We start from the raw sequence: 19,695 nt of genomic DNA, 5'->3' as shown, positions 1-19,695 counted from the left end.
TTGACTACTAATAGGAATGTATTTCTACTCAAACGAACATTAGGTCAATGAAAGACTTGGTTAAAATCATAACTTTGTATCCTATACCATGCAGTTTGCATGTAGCTTTTTGATGACAGTTTATAGGTCACTGTGCTATATTAGGATAGAAACTTATGAACTGTAAGTAATAAAAGGATCTCTGTGACAAAAGCTATAACCCACTGAGCTAACCATATAAAATACAGTTCTGTGATCTGCATGGTACACATTCTTTGCAGCAGGCATATTAACACTGCGCTACTTTATGATGAGTCAAAACTGCCACTAGGAACATTAATTAACAGAGTTATGTTGATACCTTTATTGTTGACTGAAAACTACTGGACACAAAAGGAACTCTGCAGCAGGTAGTTTTAAACCCATAAGTTATTTATAAACACAGTGTACCCCCAACCTCCAGGCTCAGCACCAGGTGCTGTTGCACCAGTCACACCGCTCTAAGCTTCTCCTGCGCAGCACACTCATACTCTTTAAGTTCTCTGTTGTGGAACCTACTTAAATGTTAGTTTTTTTCCTTCTCTCACTCAAAGCAATCTTAGAATCCTGTAGGGTATATAGTCTTCTTCTACAAAACGATGCTTTCTCTACGTGTGCTGTGGTGCAGGCCCCCAGCCACAAGACCTGCCACCAGGGTTGGAATCGGACAGAAAATAGGCCCGGCAACCAAATTTAAAGGGTCCCCGATTAGTCAACTAGACGGCTTAAAAATTGGCCCACATATGCAAACACATATGGAAAGCAGGGAAGTTTTAAATTTGCAGGGACAAGGTGCCAACAATAAAACCAACCCATCAGACCGGGCACTACCAGATTGCCCTGTGGGGGATTCTGACCCTGCCTGCCGCTCCCACAGGATCTGCACAGACAAATACAAACTCTGAGAACCTTACCCTTCTCTGCCCATGCTCATACAAGAAGAGGCCTTACCTGCAGGGTCCTATCCTTCACCATAGCACCAGCAGTTGTCACGATCAGTTTACACTCATCGCACAAGTTACCCTAGAATAAAGAGGCACAGAATCGTTAGAGCCACCGCCCCGCTTAAGAACACACCTTGTTCTGTGGCTCTTTATAAATAAATGAAAAATCTTATAACAAATTCTAGATTTTAAGAAAACAATACTTTAATGAAGCAAGAATTCTTCTTTTTTTTGTTTTGGTATAGTAGTTTATTAGAGCCCAAATGGATGTAATATTATTGGGATTACAAGAAAGGGCACAATAAGCTTCACGTGTACTATATTTGTGTACCCGTTGCTCCCCTCTGTAGTGCACTGTATCACAATGCATACTGGTGTATGCTATGGATGGGGAAAATTGCAATTTCTACTTTGTTGGAAATTTGTATATACTTCCTTTGAATTTCAAACAATTTGTAACCTTCAAAGCCTGCAGAGGTTAAACTTGCTGAGGATGTTGTGGGCTCTTGCTAAGATATTAAAACAAACAATGGCTACGCCAATATGTCTGGCACCATATACCAGACATTTGGCTTTGCAAATGCTTGGTTTGAGATTTCAAGGCTTTTCTAAAATTGTATTTTTGGGAGAGCTGCAGGGTGCTTGCAAGGATAAGAAGGTTGCCTATAAGCAAAACCATTTTCTGGTCTCAAAAAGCACATATTGCTGTAATATAACCTTGCACTAAGCGAAAGCTCTTTGTGTGCTCCTTGTGAAATTGTGGAATCCCGTCACTTAAAGTGAAATTAGCCAGTTGTTAAAGTGGGAAAAATGTAAATGACACAACAACAGACTAATCGATCAAGAGGGTTTGCTGAAAGCGATTAGAATTAATTATATAATCTAATTTTGTTCATCTTAAAACTTGGCTAATGCCACACATACAAGACACTGGTTAAAAGGAACAATATTTTTTGCCTCAAAGATCAAGCAGTGTGAAAGTAGTTCCTGACAATGAAGGGAACTACTCTGTGTGATTATATGCTTCTGGTGAAAGAGGGGATTGCTGTCACTCACAGTGAAGATATCTAATAGTTAAAGTGGGCTGACCCATTACTCTACCCTGTATGCTCTAATAGATGGAATTAAAATGTGAATGGCACAGCTAAAGACTAGTAGATTATAAGGGCGCTTGAGAGCACCTTTAAGTAAGTATATTATATATAATTTTAGTAAAATCAAAATCTCTTAGCTAACGCCAGACATAAAAAGGAAGTAACAGCTTCAGCAAACCTGCAAAGCAACCTGAAATGATCAGGGCTGCGATCAACAACAAGTGGCGCACCATTGTTTGGCACACACAGCATGTGATTTCCTACCTCCAGAAGGCTCAACCTCTGAGAGGCAGGCCTTCTGGTTGTACTGTCAAAGGCTGACAAGCGATGGCTGTCTATAAAGTGCTATTCCCAGCCGAGCGGTGCTAAGTAATTTGCAATTCAGTTTCCTTGATGTGTGACTACAGCCATGCATCTAACGCTTCCTTGCAACTGGATGTCCTACATTTACTGCATGAGATACCCAGCTGCTGGAAAATGCAGCCCACAGGGGTATAACACCCTGAACTTTACCACCAGCACAGCCAGGCGAATGCCAGGGAACTTCTTCCATCTTCCAGAATGATGAAGGGCCTGATTTAAGAAAAGTGGCTTTGCACCAGGAGCAGCGCCACTTTTCTTGCACCCCCTTAGTGCCCCCCTAATGCCACCATGTGTGCACCGTATCTAAGATACGGTGCACCATGATGGTAGTTAGGGGAACTAGCACCAACATTTTTGACACTAGTTTGGAGCTTTGCAGGATTAGCGTCAAACATTTTGATGCTAATCCTGCAAAGCCCATTGAGGCCCATTTAAATCAATGGTGTGCCTCCTTTTAACGCTGTAGTGAAATATGTGTTTATGACCACTGACTTTGTGTTGCACCACTTTGCACCTGGATTAGCTGTCTAGTGTTCACAAGTTGCAGACTCCATTTTATATTCAGTTTAGCTGCCTATTGACTTTATTGTAGCATAAGACACCGCCATGTTAAATCTGCTCGTACTTTTCCATTGTAAACTGTGCATTCTGTCTTGTTTTCGTGCTTTTTCTCACCAAGGGCTTTGGTTGATAAGGATGTACTCGGAAGGCAGGGAACGGCCTTGTTTTGATTTGACACCTTGGGATTGTGGCTAAACCCCAACTTTTTATTTTCAAAGCATACCTAAACTAGCCGGCATGTTTGAATTACGAAATGAGTTTTTTTTTTCCTGAAAGCTCCTTATGTTTTTTTAAGATATAAAAAGACCCAGTGCGACAGTGAGAGAATGAGTGGCCTCAATCAAGATTCTCGATGTTGGATGCCTGATATCTTTCCCGTGAGGGTGGTGCTCTCTTTCTCTTTTTCATGTTTAGAAAAGGTGCTTTTTGAATGGAATAATATCCCTTTTGTTCTTGACAGGATGGTTTGGATACTTTTGTCTGCTTATAGAAAAATGCATGAGAGATGTAAACAGTTAGAATATGCATATCAAAAACTGAGAGAACAGCTTGATCAGAACAAGTTTTTACAGGATAGAGCTGAAAGCTACCAAGCTTTTACAGGGGAATCTGACTTTTCACATTCCAGTAATTAGGAGGTTAAAAAAGGTGGGGACGAGTGTGAGCTGCATGAGCAGAACATAGTTCATACGCAGAGTAGCCCACCATTTTTGCAGGAGTTGAAATGCATTCTTTAAAAGATCACACCAAGCAAGAAGTTGACAATGTTACCGGTATATTCAGACAACCTTTGCAGAGTACAATGTGTACAATTAATTCGGACAAGACTTAGGGACTGCTGCAGAATGTGCAGTTTCTAGGAATTCGGTGGAATCCAGAACATAGAGAGATGTTGTTATAGGTTAAACAAAAGCTTTTGGACTTTGCTACACCTGGCACTAAGCAGAAGACACAAAGTTTCATGAGATTGTTTGATTTTTGGAAACAGCATGACCCTCATCTGAGTAAAATCTTAACTTTTGGTACAAAGTAACCAGAAAAAAACATGAGTTTGAATGGCGTGAGGAGCAGCTGTGTGCTTTTGATCTGGCAAATTAAATAATTCAACAGACTTTAGACTTGTGGTCAGTGCAAGAGGGAGACATTGAGTTACATGTAACTGTTCAGGGACATTATGCAAACTGGAGTATGTGGCAGAAACGGGAGAACGAGGGTGCCCTTGGGAATTTGGGCTAGAAAACTACCTGGCCTTGGGAAGCGCTATACTCATTTTAAAAAACAACTTTTCCCCTATTATTGGGTTCTAGTGAACACTGAGCAAATAACACTAGGTCATAATGTAATTCTGAGACCTGAAATACCAATAATGTAGTGGGTGATGAGTTCACCTAAATCTCACCGTATAGGACATGCACAAGAGGCTAGTATCATACACTGGATCTGGTACAAACAAGACAGGGTTCGAGTAGGACCGGCAGGCACTGCAATCCTACATGAAAATGTGTCACAAGCCCCTGTACAGGATGAGGAGAGGGTGCAGGAGGTACCACAGGTAAGAGAGTCACCAGTGAAATGGGGTGTGCCATTGGAATTCTTGTCCCTTGAGGATAAGAAGCGTGTTTGGTTTACTAATGGTTCATTCAAATACGTGGGTACTAAAAGACATTGGACAGCACTGTCATACATTCCAGTTACTGAAAAGTTGTTGACCACCACAGGAGCAGGAAAAAGTAGCCAATATGCAGAGTTGTACGCTGTGTATCAGGCTCTAAAGCAAGAACTGCTTTGGACTTGTCATATTTACACTGATTCTTGGTTCACTACCAAGGGGTTAGCCATTTAGCTTCCCACATGACATGCACATAACTGGTCCATTCACACAAAGGATGTGTGTGGCAAAACATTGTGGCAGGAAATTTGGGAAATGTTACAACAGAGTAAAGTCATAGATGCTCATTGTCCCATTGACTCACTAGAATGCTAGTTCAATTCCCTTGCAGATGACAAAGACAAACTTTCAGAGGCAGAAGTGGCAACCCAGAATTCTGGCTTGGTGGGATGGCTATGTAGGCTCACCAGAAAGGTGGACACCTGGGAGAAAAAGCCACTTACAGGTGGGAAGAGATTAGAGGGATGCACATTCCCCTAGATTTGATTAAAAAAAATGTGATTTTGCAATGTCCTATTTGTCAGCACACACAACCGAGATCTGTCCCAAAACAGTCAAATATCAGTTGGGGAGAGGAAAGTTACCAGGACAGATAGAAATCAAAGCTATTCTGTTAGATAGTGGAAAAGCTGATTTATTCATACAGATTGGAGACAGAATTGTCCAACTTGTCATAAGTGCAGTGTATGGAGGATTGGCGAGGAAGGGGACTGCCCCAGCCCTTCTAACAGTGCAAGGAAAGGAAAGCTCAGCAGATGAAAACCTAAATGCAATGGTCTGGGTTGAATCCCCAAATGGACCTCCAGAACCTGCAGAAATTATAGTAAAGGGCCCCAAGAACGTCCTGTTGATTATAAAAAAAGGAAAGGAAAAATGAGAATACATTTCAGATGACAAATGTTATTTGCAAGAAAAATCATACGTGTTTCTTTTACAGATCTTACTACAACTTGCCACTGACCATGAGTGTGCGGTGTGGTCTCCCTTTGGGCGTTTGCGTGTGGGGTCCGGGGAGGGAAACTTGAACCTGATTGATCACCATTATGCAACACTCCTGCTGCTTTTAAAGTACAAAAGCTATGGATCCATTTAGCGCTAATTGTGCTTCACAGATCAAAGTTCTACATGGAAACAATGCAGAGTACCATGGATGTTCTGTAAACCAGTTTGATTACATTTTTCCTCAAACTAACCCATGGCTTGATATCATCTGATGACTGCTGCCAGTCTCATTAAGCAAAGTTGCCAGTTGGCTGACTATTCTTGTATGGGAACACTTATATTCCAGCAAATCTTACAGGTGGACTGTGTACTTTTACATGATTAAAACTCATGATGTTTCCATCTAATTCTACACCAACTTGTTATCCTAGAGACACTATTCAATCAGTTATTATCCCAATCAGAATATATAAGCTTCAGTCTTTTCATTGTAGGTGTGTCTGGTATAACTGTTTATAAGATCAATACGTTAATCCACTTCCATTGCTTTATAGTGATTGCTTTTATCATTTCATTACGTTGCTGTGTTCAATGGCTTGTAATGTTTTTTTTAGAGAAAAGAAATAAGAGAGAAGTACACAAAGTCATTGATCAAAGGGTGGAATGTAGTGAAATATGTGTTTTTGACCGCTGACTTTGTGTTGCACCACTTTGCACCTGGATTAGCTGTCTAGTGTTCACCAGTTGCAGACTACATTTTGTATTCAGTTTAGCTGCCTATTGACTTTATCGTAGCATTAGACACTGCCATGTTAAATCTCCTCATACTTTTCCACATTGTAAACTGTGCATTCTGTCTTGTTGTCGTGCTTTTTCTCACCAAGGGCTTTAGTTGATAAGGATGTATTCAGACGGCAGGGAACGGCCTTGTTTTGATTTGACACCTTGGGATTGTGGCCAAACCCCAACGTGTTATTTTCAAAGCATACCTAAAATATCCAGCATGTTTGAATTATGAAATGAGGGTTATTTTCCAGAAAGATCCTTTTGTTTTTTTAAGATATAAAAAGACCCATTGCGACAGTGAGAGAGTGAGTGGCCTCAATCAGGATTCACGACGTCGGATGCCTGATATCTTTCCCGTGAGGGTGGTGATCTCTTTCTCTTTTGCAGTTGAACGGGGTCATCATCTTGCTGGCAAGAGAAAGATGAAGAGCTTGGCAGGACCTACGGTGATGAATTTTTACTTCATTGTTTGCTTTGCATTATCATGTAAAATAAATGCATATATTTGCTGTGTACATTGCAGTGGAGAATCATTTTGGTATATTTTCCTTTCATTGCTGTGACTATTTTTAAACGTATGCTTTCACCATGCTAATCTCCTTTTAGGAATCTCTTGGCAAAATAATAATAATTGTCTTCTTTGAACTGAGAAGTGCATTCCAGAGATTTTTATCAGCTCGGTCATTAGTGAAAGCATAACAAACGCCTGCTCTGAGTGCCATTTTTTCATCCCTCCTAATTGGGGAACGCCCCCTTTGCATAAATTATGCCTGGCGGAGGCATAATCTAGCACAAAGGGTTACAAAGTGGCACAATGCATGCATCGCACCACTTTGTAAATTTGGTGCTGTGATTTTGGTCTCATTGGATCCCATTAGCGTAAAAAAACAAATATTCTAATGTGGTGCAGGGAGGCGCTAGGAGCTCTTATATCAGCCCTGAAGTTTCACCAGTTCATCCAAGTTTGTTTGATATTTAAAGCTTTATCACCAACCCCTACGGTTAGCATGAAGCGCTAATACTATTTTATGAAAAGCAAAGCTTTTCTAGGAATGATAGGCTTTCTCCTGATTTTATTTTAGCATAAATAACCCTTTAGAAAGAAGACCGACTACATATGCCCATATTTTTAATTAAACATAACAACAATAACAAACAAGACACATCTGTGATTGTACAATTAGAAAACCAGCAAACAAAAGCAGTAAATTGGCCTTCACCCTGGGCCTTCCCCACTCTGTATGGGAATCAAGCTTTTGCAAATGTGGGTACAGAAGATTGCCCCTCGACCCACATTGCTTCATATTACCATCTGTAAATGTACAGAATAGCAGTGCTAAGCTGTGAAGTGGGAGGGCTTTAAAACAAATCTCTGGTTATTGATTATACATAATAACACCAGTAGGCACATTCCAATGCATGTTATGGCCTGTGTAGCTGCACAGTTGGTACTACCTATTCAATCGAACGACAAGTTCCCGGTTTAAAGTTCACTCCCATTACACTTATACCGCACAGTTGCTATTAGAATTATTAACCCTATAGTGGCCGGGATTTTAAAAATCTTCTTGCGCAATGCACTTTTTTTTAAACCATGGAAGAACTTCCACGTCCCTAACCCCCCTTCCCCATCCTGTCCATCTGTGACGTCAGCGTGCAGCGAGGAAATATTTTAAAAAAAAATGAAAATGCCCTTTGGGGGCATATTATTTTTATACATGTGTGGTTTGCCTTGGGGTCGCGATCGGACCAAGAGAAAGCAAACATATATCAAAAAGGGATGTAGGGAGAAACTCTCTCTAAATATATATATATATATATATAGAGAGAGAGATTTCTCTTTCTCTTGCTATATATAGCGTGCCTGTACCTAGTGCCTGCGTCAGGAATGGATCACTCCAGGGTCAACAGTAGCCCTCATGCAAAGACTGCCATTGACTCTTGTGTGATCTCTTCCTGTCACAGGCACTAGGCCTACCACAAGTGAGGTACCATTTTTAATGGGAGACATGGGGGGATGCTGGGTGGAAGGAAGTTTGTGGTTCCCCTCAGATCCCTGAACTTTGCAGCACCAATGTGAGGTAAAAGTGTTTTTTAGACAAACTTTCAGGTTTGCAAAATATTCTGGGAGACAGAACCCAGAGAGAGCCCCACAAGTCACCCCATCTTGGATTTCCCTAGGTATCTAGATTTTTAAAAACTGTACGTTTGGTAGGTTTCCATAGGTGCTGGCTGAGCTAGAGGCCAAAATCCGTAGCTAGTCACTTGGATCCACACAAGTGGTCCACACAAGTCACGTTTTTCAGTGTGCCTAAGCAGACACAGACAGGTCTTACTCATGTCTACGAATTTTCCTATTCAGGTTAAATTCTAAATAAATTTAGGCCTGCACAGTTGCCAAAAAACCTAAACGGAATTCTATAAGTCTAGTGTGGTAATTTACCCTGAAAGGTCCCTGAACCATAATTTAAGACTGACGTAGGTTTAGCTGACATTACGAGAAGAACTGAGCAGAGATGAGGGTCAGACAACTTCTTGATCCCTTGTATAAAGGAGGAGTTTAACTGTATATGAAAGGCCTGGGTAGGTGGATGCAGTGGCACGCTCTAGCATGTCCGGGGGACCACTTCTTCATTTTTTATATTTTTGATTCCAAGCATAATTATTTTCTTCCTGTCTTTATTAGTTAAGTGCTCTATTAATGTCAGTTTCTGAATAAAATCACAGATTTTTTAAACAAAGGTTTATAATTAATGGCAAGATTTTTGTCTAAATTACCCGAACTCTAACATCCAAACATTGCACCGGATTTATCCTTATTGAGATCTGTGCTTATAAAAATTTAAGTTTTGCGTGAGTTCATTTTAAAGCTCAAAACCCTAAGACATTTCTTCAATAGATCCTTGACAATGGAGGCAGCCCATATATGGTGATTTCGCATGCATGATCCCTCATGGATTCACCCACGTCTAGTAGTATCCTTCCAGGAACAACGGGTGTTTATAATGCTTGAACACAACCAGGGTCTTGTGTCTGAGGAGGAGGGAGCCAGACTAAGGGCCTGATTGAGATCTTGGCGAACAAATTATTCCTTCCCAACAGTGACGGATATCCCGTCCGTCGAAATATAAATCCCATAGGATATATTTGGGAGTTATATTTCAGCGGAAGGGATATCTGTCACCGTTGTGACGGAGTAACTCATTTGCCTAGATCTCAATCAGGCCCTAAATATTGAAAAAGTGTCAGGAGGTGCAGATGTTTTGTGGGACTAACGTATAGACACGTGTAAAACTTGCATGCTAGAATCTCTCTCATGTAAGAAATCTCTTTGTTATGCATTTGCATCATGAGAATGTTGGAATAGATGTTAATAAAATAATCACTTCCCTTGTGAACTCTGTTAATGAAGATTTGCGGTTTAGTCAATGACCCATTCAATAATTTTAAGCTATTACTAATTAGCATGAATTTACAATCATATGTTTCCATTTTTTGCATGTTTTTTAATAGATGCTCTTAAATATATTTCATAAACGAAAAATAAGCATTAATTATACATATTTTATTAAACCAGGCCTCTGCACAGTACTACACAGACGTTACTCACTGCATCTACCTAATTTAGTACATAATGGGGGCTAGTTTTATCACAGTATTATGCTGCCCTTTTGTCACACATGGTTTTGCCAAGGGAACGCAATACTAAAGTCAGATTTACCAAACAGCGAGAGGCCACCAATAGATATTGTTCATTCCTGCCCTTTCATGCAACGCAGAACAGCAAGTTGTCCAGCTGTGTTGTGTTGCGTGAAAGAATGATTAATCGTCCCCTGGGTACCTTACCAATAGCATGCAGACTGTGCACATAGCTCTCAATGAGATACTCACTGCCTCATATGAACCAATACATCTATACACAGAAGTTTACCCAAGATGCTCACTAACCCCACTATATTAAATGCAGGTTGTGCACACAGTTGGTAATGCTGTTCATTCTGATCTCACCTGTGATACACAGTGTGCACAGTTACAGAGGATGTACTCAGTTTCCATCAAACTAAATGCACACTTGGGCAAACCTAACTCCCAGGAGCTAGTACTTTATAAGGGTTACAGCAGGTCTGATGTCCTGTTATTATTGTTTCCTTTCCTGCGTAGCTGAGATGGTGCTTGCAGTGTGAATATGATCATGTGACCCTGCCTCACTAGAATGTTTATACCGATTTTATCTGGTTCACTGACAGGAAGTCAAAGGGAAGTTTCCCTGAGGAGCTGAGGAAGGGCAACAGGGCAGTCTGTCCACTAAGTCGTCTTTGAAGAAGCCTAATACAGGAGAGTCCCATGATAGAACTGTTTCAAAGTACTCCCCAGGACTGCTCTAATTCTTGACCCAGGTGAGCCACGTCCTACAGACAGTGCATTACTAATATTGGGAGGAGGGAGACCCCCAGATGACTAGGACTCTAGGTGGGCCCACAGGACCAAATAGATCTCATGGCTTAGACTGGCTACAGGTATGGCAGATGAATAATGAGGGAAAGAGGGGTGACTCAGTCACTTTTATTCAGAGTTTGTCAGATGCAATACATCATCAAACTTGTATGGATATTCCGTCCACAGCATTACAAGTGCCATAGGCAATAATGCACAAGTAATACAGAGGTTGGAGCATTCACCATGTTTGTGATGGCATAGTTTATGCGCCAAACTCTGAATAAGACCCTCAGTGTCTCCAAGGAGAGTGCTGGGTACACCATGCTGATTGGTGTTTTTTTCAAAGTAAGCAAGTAAGGCCTTCTCATACAGAGCTCCTAAAAAAGGATTGACATTTACCATCCTCAGGCAGCTGTATGACTTGGGAGGTGGTGGGAGCAATCAAGGATCCATGGAGGAGCTCACAATTCCACTGATAGGTATGTGTTCTGGAGGATTCTTGCCCATGACCACAGTGGGTTCTGACAGGTTGGAGGTGAAAGGATTCACTCGGTCCCAGTAATCTGATAACGTATATAGAGGGATTCATGTGTAAAAACTTTGAAAGCATCCACAGTGTATGAAGAATTAATGCAACTGATTCCTCAATCCAGTGGAAAGGTGAGAAATAGCACCAAAATCTATCCTAAACGATAGTACACATGCAAGTGCCATGCAAGAAATTGGACTATTATCTTGGGCGGGGACTACTAACCTCAAGCAATAATCGCAACCCTTGTCTTGGTGAACCCTCAAAGTCACAAAATAAATCTAAGCTCAACCCCCTGGTAATTGTGGCACACGGCAAACCGGCTTAACTTAGGGCTATGTGTAAATTATTAATGCAGTACTAAAACACTAAAAAGGGCAAAATGCAAAACAATAAAATCCCAAATCAATTTAGAGAAAAAGAGTACAAATGAGCAAACAAAATAACACCAAAACGACACTGATGACAGTAGGAAGACCCTGAGATATGATTTTTAAAACGTTTAAGTAGAAATAGCAGCAAGAAGCACAAATCCCCAATAATAGCCCATTATCATGGTAGACATGGGCCAAGACACAATTTGAGGCTGATTGCAATGGAGCAATGGTCTGATACAACAATTAGGTTAATCCTGTTCAACATCTTTACCTTCTGTCTTAGTGCTATAAGTCCCAATCAACAACTACACTACTAAAGCCTCAAAGACCTCAGGGTAGGTACTCAGAGACTCCCCGAGTGTCAGGCAGAGGCCAACAGCAAGCTCCAGTCCAGGACCAGTTGTCACTGGTTAGCTGGTTACTCAAGGATAACGTCTCATCTAGCTTGTTGCACCCTTGTAGCTTGAACAGAAAGTCAGTCTTATGATGTTTGGCGTCCACATCCTTGTCCTGGGCACAAAAGGGAGCACGGCTCTGCACTCTTTCAGGGTTCCTCTTAGGTCACAGATAGCAGGTTTATTTCTTCTTCTGTTCTTCCTACGGTCCATCAGTATTCTGAAATGGGTACTTGGAGGTACATATTTACGCCTGGCACCAGCTAGTATTGGCAATTATTCCTCAGCACACCTTAACCAATGGAGAAACATTTCTGGGGCCAACTCTACCCACGTTGGGCATTTTTAAGATAGTGAAAGTCTTCAGCCATACTTAACTTGGCCTCTTAGGCCTTGGGATGTATGTGGTGAATGCACTATGGTTATCCTAGTGTTGCCCACATCTAACACTAGAATTCAGTTTGAGGCGACCACTATACCCCCAATAAACACAGAGACAGAAGTCTGGTAGGACAAAAATATAGCTGTTCATCAACTAGAGAGTGGATCCATAAGAATTGTCTCAGCATCCTGTTGTCTTCCCGTTCAAGTGTGCCCCAAGTGTTATATGTGAATGCAGCAGACCTAACAAGCTAAGTAGTGTTTGACACTGTAGTGCCAGAATACCCACAACCTCAACGTGCATTTTCAAAGGAGGCTTCAATAGAAGACCTGAAGCCACTTTGTGCCATTTATTAAAAACCCATAGGCAAGCTAAATATACTAATGAGGAGTCTGCCAATTTGACCATCTTGAAAGAGGGGGCACTGGCACATTACTTCTCGTTAGCAGGAGTAAAGTGCAGAGAGTTCAAAGGCCAGCAAAAATAGAGGATCCAGCAAAAGGCGAAAAACCTGGGGTGACGACGCAGGAAAAAGAGATTTCTTACATTGCTGCACAATAGGCACATTGTAATCCCAGGGCATTAGTATGGGGTTACACATAGACCTATAAATGGAGTTCAAAGCTGTAGAGGAAATACCCACAGCTCTGCCATATTAAATATTAACTGTGCTCAGAGCAGATGAGGAGGCACTCACTGCACCTACCACAATCAGTAAATTATTAACAGACCTATTGATGGGACATTCACTGCAAGAACCTCTTCAATATAAATGTCATAAGAGCTATAAAGTTGCACTCTCTCCTGCACCCACCTGTTCTCTGTAGGCTGAAGGAGAGTCACTTGCCACTCTCCCCTCTTCCACACAGATAGCGCAAAGACCTACAATGGAGGTACCCGCTCCCCAACATCTGATTAAATACAAAGACCCACCCTTATAGGCTTTGGCGCAGGGCAGCACAGCAAGTCACTTTGCTGTACTGCCCTGCATCAAAACAAAAGAGCAGGAATGTGCTGTAGCAATAGCATATGACTCATTCCTATCCCTTCTCACTGCACTGGCGCAAAATGGGCTGCCTAGGGCCAACACAGGTACCCCTACATCATGGTGAAAGGGTGTCAGCATTGTAGACACTATTGTTTTTGTGCAATAAGGGGCACCTTCATACACAAAAAAAACAATCCAGGGAGGCTTTTTCCTCTTTCTATGTGTGGTACGGAATGCAGCACATATAGAAAGAGGAAAAAGCAAGGAGAAATGAAGATATTTCTCCTTGTTGGACCTCCCCTGGGGAGGCGTAAGGTTTTGGGCCATCTCCAGGTTTCAATGTCCTTGTAAATCTGGGGATGCGTCAAAATCCTTGGGTGTTATGTGGGAACACCCACCGCAATGCCCATGGAATGCCTCCCTTGCGGAGAGTAAGGCAATGCAGCAATTTGCACTGCTTTGCCTTACTCCATGTCTATGAGGCCATCCAAAGTCACGCAAAGTGGCTTTGCATGGCCTCATAGATATGGTTTGAAGGTTCGCGTCACTGTTGCATCCAAAAATTGATGCAACAGTGGCGCAAGAGGCTCATAAATATGCCCTAACGTATATAGAGACCCATAGGGGATATATTCGCTGCTCCTACCTCTTCCACACAGGCTGAATAAAGACCTTTAAGAGAGGTACTCACTCCTCACCATCTGATTAAATACAGACTGTGCAGAGAGAGATGTGTAGGAAGTACTCACTGCTCCCATTTGCACATAGCAAGCAGATAGTGCTTGATAGATACTCACCTCTCCCATTTGCTTTGGGTTCCACCCGGACTGCAGACAGTGCTCCACCGCACCACATTTCATGGCGGTCACCAGGTTCCGGCACCAGTACTCCGCTCCCTGTTCACAGTCTTCCCGGAGAAGGACATTCCCGGTCACAACTAATAGGGAGAGGTATGAATTAGTGAAAGAATGGATGAGCAGACAAATGAATGTATTTTGCACATTTAAGGGATCCTCCTCATGGTGGTAGTGTCTTTGATCTGGTGCACCTCAAAGAGTCCCTGCATTAGTGTGCTCTGTCCCAACATTGCAGTGTATGAACTGAAAGAGAGGTGTATAAGAAAGAGTTGTGTTATTCAAGTTTTGTGCTATTAAACCTTTTTGGTAATATATAGCTCTGGTAAAAAGACCGGTGCAAATGTATGCATTTTGAACTGTTCTTAGTGAAGAAATGTGAAAACAAGCAATGGCAAATCCATACAATTTGGCTATTCTATAGTGAGAACATTTCCTCTAGGTACACAAAGACATAGAGAACAGGTACTGCAGTGCCCTCCTCGGTGTAAACTTACCTCAGCAGACAGAGCAGTAAAAGAGCAAGCTTCAGTCAGACACACAGACCAGGTGTATAACATGGCAGCAGCAGGGAGAGCCTCCATCACACACAACACAAACAGAACAGCATCAAGTTACCCACTCTCGCTGTGCCTCATGCCTGTCTCTGACACACAAACCGCATGCAAATGTAATGCAAGTCAGACACAAACCAGCCACAGTGTGGGCAATCACAGTGCAAATGTATCCGAACTCAGGCGACTGCACCATGTGTGAGATAAAAGGCGTTTACTCTTATTACACCTTGTATTAGCTTATAGATCAATGTATATTTACACGGCACCAGATTGAAGAGGGGTGGGATTTATATTAATTTACCCTGTATTGCACTACAACATGAGATCGCGCTCATTGGATTACCTTGTAGTTCTTTGCTGAAACAGTCTGTCATGGTTATTTTACCCTTAATGAGTTTCAAAAGGAGATTATTTTTATTTTTTTACCTTGCGTCAAATTCCAAGAGACTATTCAGAGCTTTGACACTGCATTTGATCAAACGGGTTACTATAGAATGCACTGGATTCGAGGGTATATTACTGCTATCAATGATTACTTTACTCCGAATGTGATCTTTCGTCTCTCAAATAACACCCTGTGTTATAATGAAAGAGGTGGTATTTCCTCACTCAGGGTAAAGGAGGCAAATCCAATGAGTTCCCTGCATTTGAAAAGAGGATTAATTTATTCTCATATTCTGCAATAGATATTATAAACAGAATACTTTACTCTACTTTAGATTAGAGAAGCATACTGCTCTAATAACTACATCTTACATTAAATTAGAGATGATCATTATTTCAAGTTGCCTGCCTTTTGCTGGGTCACAGAAAGAAATTCCTTCAGTTGCTTTGCTCTGCAATAAATAACAGGTGATTGATCCCATTACTTCAAGCTCCATTAGGTTACAGGAGATTACTGTGATTACTTTCTCCTGCCACCCTCAGCCACTGTTAGAAAGGGGCACGAATCTTGTGCGAAATATAAAGAGAATTGTAAATGCAATTATGGGCTCTCACAAAATTTGTGAACAGGGATTACAAACAAGCAAATTCACTGTTCAAAAGAATAGACAACTTTGTACAATTTAAAAACAAAAATATCACCTTTTGATTTTGTTGGTGAGTGTTGTTTCTTTGTAAGTAATCCCAGATGGGTGAAATGTTCTTTGAAATGCAGGCGTTAGTATCCCAGTGCTAGTGACACAGCATTTAACATTGTAGCATGAGGCTCTCCTCATGGCCACTGCTTCATAAATAGCTGTACATGAAGTAGCATTGTATAAATAACCATGCATTTCATTTGCTTTTTTTGTCGCCATTATCATTAACAAGCTTTGACAAAGACAACTGGTCTCACCTTTTGGCCTAAAAAATGCCGAGCTGTAGCCCTCCGCCTCCTGGTCGTGTTCGCCGCTCCCCTGTTGCAGGTTTCCTGTTAGCACTGAGGTATGGTCTTGGTCCTCCTGCTAACCCTGAACCCCAGTTTGCATCGCGGTGCTTCCTTCTGCAGATACTTTGTTTTTGGCTGGTAATTTTACTGGGCTTATACGAGTTGCCTTTGCTTTATTGAGCGATAGCCTGATAGTATTTAGCACTTGATAGTACTTAGACTGCCTGACTGAGTTTTTCTCTTTTTCTTTTCTTGTTTTGCAGAGCATGTCTCCCCCGTGCTGTTTTCCTGCCGCCCAAGTCCCTGCCCTCCCACCTCCCAGACAGCCCTGCCCACCTCTCAGGGCTACTTAATGGAGGCCCCAGCACGGCCCCAGTGAGTAGTCCTTGACCTCCTAGCCGTGTTCACCGCTCCCCGCTACAGGTTTCCTGCTAGCGCAGAGGCACCATCTCAGTCCTCCTGCTACCCCTGAACCCCCGTTTGCACCCTAGTGCTCCCTCCTGCAGATACATTGTTTTTGGCTGGTAATTTTCCTGGGCTTGTACGAGTTGCCTTTGAGGCGTGACAGCTTTTATTGAGTAAATGCCTGATGGTACTTAGTACTTGATTGTACTTAGATTGCTTGAGTGTGTCTTTCTGTTTATTCCTGTCAGCCTGTCTTGCCGAGCGTGTCTCCCCTGCGCCGTTTTCCAGCCGCCCAAGCCCCTGCCCTCCAGCCTCCCAGACAGACCCACCCACCTCCCGGGCTACTTAATGGAGGCTGCAGTGCGGCTGCGGCACCGGCACACCAGAGACGCGCCAAAGGCAAGCCTGTCTGCGCCCATCCACGCCCGGACTGCTCCCAGCCCCTGTAACCCTGGCCCCCCAGCACTCCCACAGGTACTCCGCTGACTAACTACGTGCCCTGGACCCCGCACACAAGAACAACTGCTGCCTCACATCACCGCACTCCACAGAAGTAACTTTCACCTGCATCCACTGCAGATTCACTGCCAGACCAACTTTGTTCAACACCACATCAAATAACGCCACTCCAATGCCAGACATAGACACCACACAGGTCCAGCTCAACTGCCTCATGATCAACACCAGATCACTCAGCAAACATGCCACAGAAATCTGGGACACCCTCTTTACCATCGCCCCGGACGTGACCTTCATCACCTGACCTGGCTCACCCTGCATCTGCCCCAGACATTGCCACAGCACCCTGAACGGCTACAACCTGTAGCACTGCGACGCTGCCACAGACACAGAGGGGGCATTGCCATAATTGATAAGGAATCAATCAAGTGCAGCATTACCAATGATGACCCTACTCCAGTTGTGGAACACATGAATGTCCAGCTCCACGTCAATGCCAACATCACCATCAAAAGCACTCTCGCGTACAGACAACCAGGACCAAGGACTGACCTCAGCGATGCCATCACCAAATTCATCACCCCACTTGCTGTTAAACCAGAACACTACATCTTCCTGGGTGACCTGAACTTCCACCTGGAAGACTCCTCAGACCCCTCAAGCAGATAGTCACCTACCCCACATAAAAAGCAGGATACACGCTAGACCCAATATTCATGTCCAGCAACAGAATCAGATACAGCCACACATTGGACAGACCACTCCATCATCCACTTCTCCCTCACCGGCCCGCCGCACACCACCCCCGACCAACTCAGCACCCCAATCTGCAGCTGGACCAAGGTAAGTCAGCAGCAATGGACCAGTGCCCTCAGCACTGCCCTGCCCAGCACAACCACCAACCTGGACCAAACAATAGAGAATTCCAACATCTGGATCACCAACGCAGCCGATCATGTTGCCCCGCCAAGCCACAAAAGACACAGAGATCACCCAGGTGAGCCAGCTGGTAGACACCAGAACTCAGCGCAGCAAAACCCAAATGCAAAAAACTAGAAAGAAGCTTGCGAACCAGCAAAACAATGCTGACTGGGTCATCTGCAAGGCAGCCCTCAACGACTAGCACCACGGGCTCAAAGCTGCAAAAAAGGAGGCCCTGACACTCCGGATCGAGAACAGCTCCATCCAAGGCAAGGAACTCTTCTCCATCGTCAGAGAAATCACTTGTCCATCAGCCACACAAAACTCAATCCCACTTTCACAAGAACTCTCTGACGCCCTCACTGACCACTTTCACAACAAAATAACAACCATGTACAGAAACTTTGATCCCCAACCCTCCGACCTCCTTAGCAACCATCAACCGGCACCACCAACCACCCACTCACTGTATGGGAACCACTAAGCACACCAGAAAAGACGTTCCTGATGTACTCCATCCACTCAGGAGCACCTACTGACCCATTCCTCCATTGACTCTTCAACCTCGGAAGCACTGAGATCAGCCACCAGCTCACCATCATTCTCAACGCTTCCATACCTGCAACCACATTTCCCAATGCATGGAAACACACAGAGGTGACACCCCTCATCAAGAAACCGACGGCCAACCCTGCCGAACTTAAGCCCCATTTTCCTCCTCCCGTTCCCCGCCAAAGTTCTAAAAAAAAAGTCATCAACCGCCAACTCTACAAACTTCTGGAAAGAAACAAATTTCTGAACCACTCCCAGTCAGGCTTCAGGGCCAATCACAGCACAGAGGCAGCCCTTATTGCTGCAACTGATGACATCTGAGCTGTTCTTGACAGAGGAGAATTTGCTGCCCTCATTCTCTTGTACCTCTCTGCAACTTTCAACACTGTCTCCCACCACCCATTCTTCAACCAACTATGACAGATTGGAATCACCGACAATGTGCTCAGATGGATGGCATCATTCCTCACGGGGCGCAGCCTGAGTTCACCTCCCTTCCTTTGCCTCTAAACCCAAACACACTGTCTTCAGAGTACCCCATAGCTCATCGCTCAGCCCCACCCTCTTCAATATCTTTATGGCACCGCTCGCAGACATTGTCAGATCCCACCACATCAACATTATCTCCTACGCCGATGACACACAGCTCATCTTCTCCCTCTCATAGGACCTCACAACGGCAAAGACCAACTTCCACAACTGCAGGACGAACGTTGCAACATGGATAAAAGACAACTGCCTGAAATTCAACACAGACCAAACAGAAGTACTGACCTTCGGCAGACATACCACCCTTTGGAACTACTCCTGGTGGCCAGCACAGCTTGGACCAACCTCCACACCGTAGGAACCCGCCCACAACCTCAGTATCCTCTTGGACAGTGAGCTCTCCATGAAACGACAGGTCAACACCGTCTGCACAGCCTGCTTCCACACGATCTCCATGCTCTGGAAATTTTTCAGATGGCTCCCCACCAACACCAGGACGACTGTAACACAAGCCCTCATCAATAGCAGACTTGACTATGGCAACAGAATCTACACCGGCACCAGCACCAAACTCATGCAGAGACTCCAGACTACCCAGCCA

At 43.4% G+C, this 19,695-nt stretch overlaps 1 protein-coding gene across 1 annotated transcript in view; it reads right to left on the bottom strand.

Annotated features, from left to right (window-relative positions):
• Nucleotides 1-19,695, bottom strand: part of SFTPB (surfactant protein B) — a 106,807-nt gene that overhangs the window by 73,517 nt on the left and 13,595 nt on the right. Inside the window, exons 2-3 of the mRNA XM_069214350.1 lie at nucleotides 14,283-14,422; nucleotides 970-1,041 (exon numbers count right to left, since the gene is read on the bottom strand). Coding sequence (XP_069070451.1) covers nucleotides 970-1,041; nucleotides 14,283-14,422 — 212 coding nt within the window. The remainder of the gene's footprint in view (nucleotides 1-969; nucleotides 1,042-14,282; nucleotides 14,423-19,695) is intronic.

The sequence above is a fragment of the Pleurodeles waltl genome, chromosome 11 (assembly GCF_031143425.1).
Source record: "Pleurodeles waltl isolate 20211129_DDA chromosome 11, aPleWal1.hap1.20221129, whole genome shotgun sequence".
NCBI classification, from domain to species: Eukaryota; Metazoa; Chordata; class Amphibia; order Caudata; family Salamandridae; genus Pleurodeles; species Pleurodeles waltl.
The sequence above is the reverse complement of the archived record's forward strand: the minus strand, read 5'-3'. Positions and strand labels throughout refer to the sequence as shown.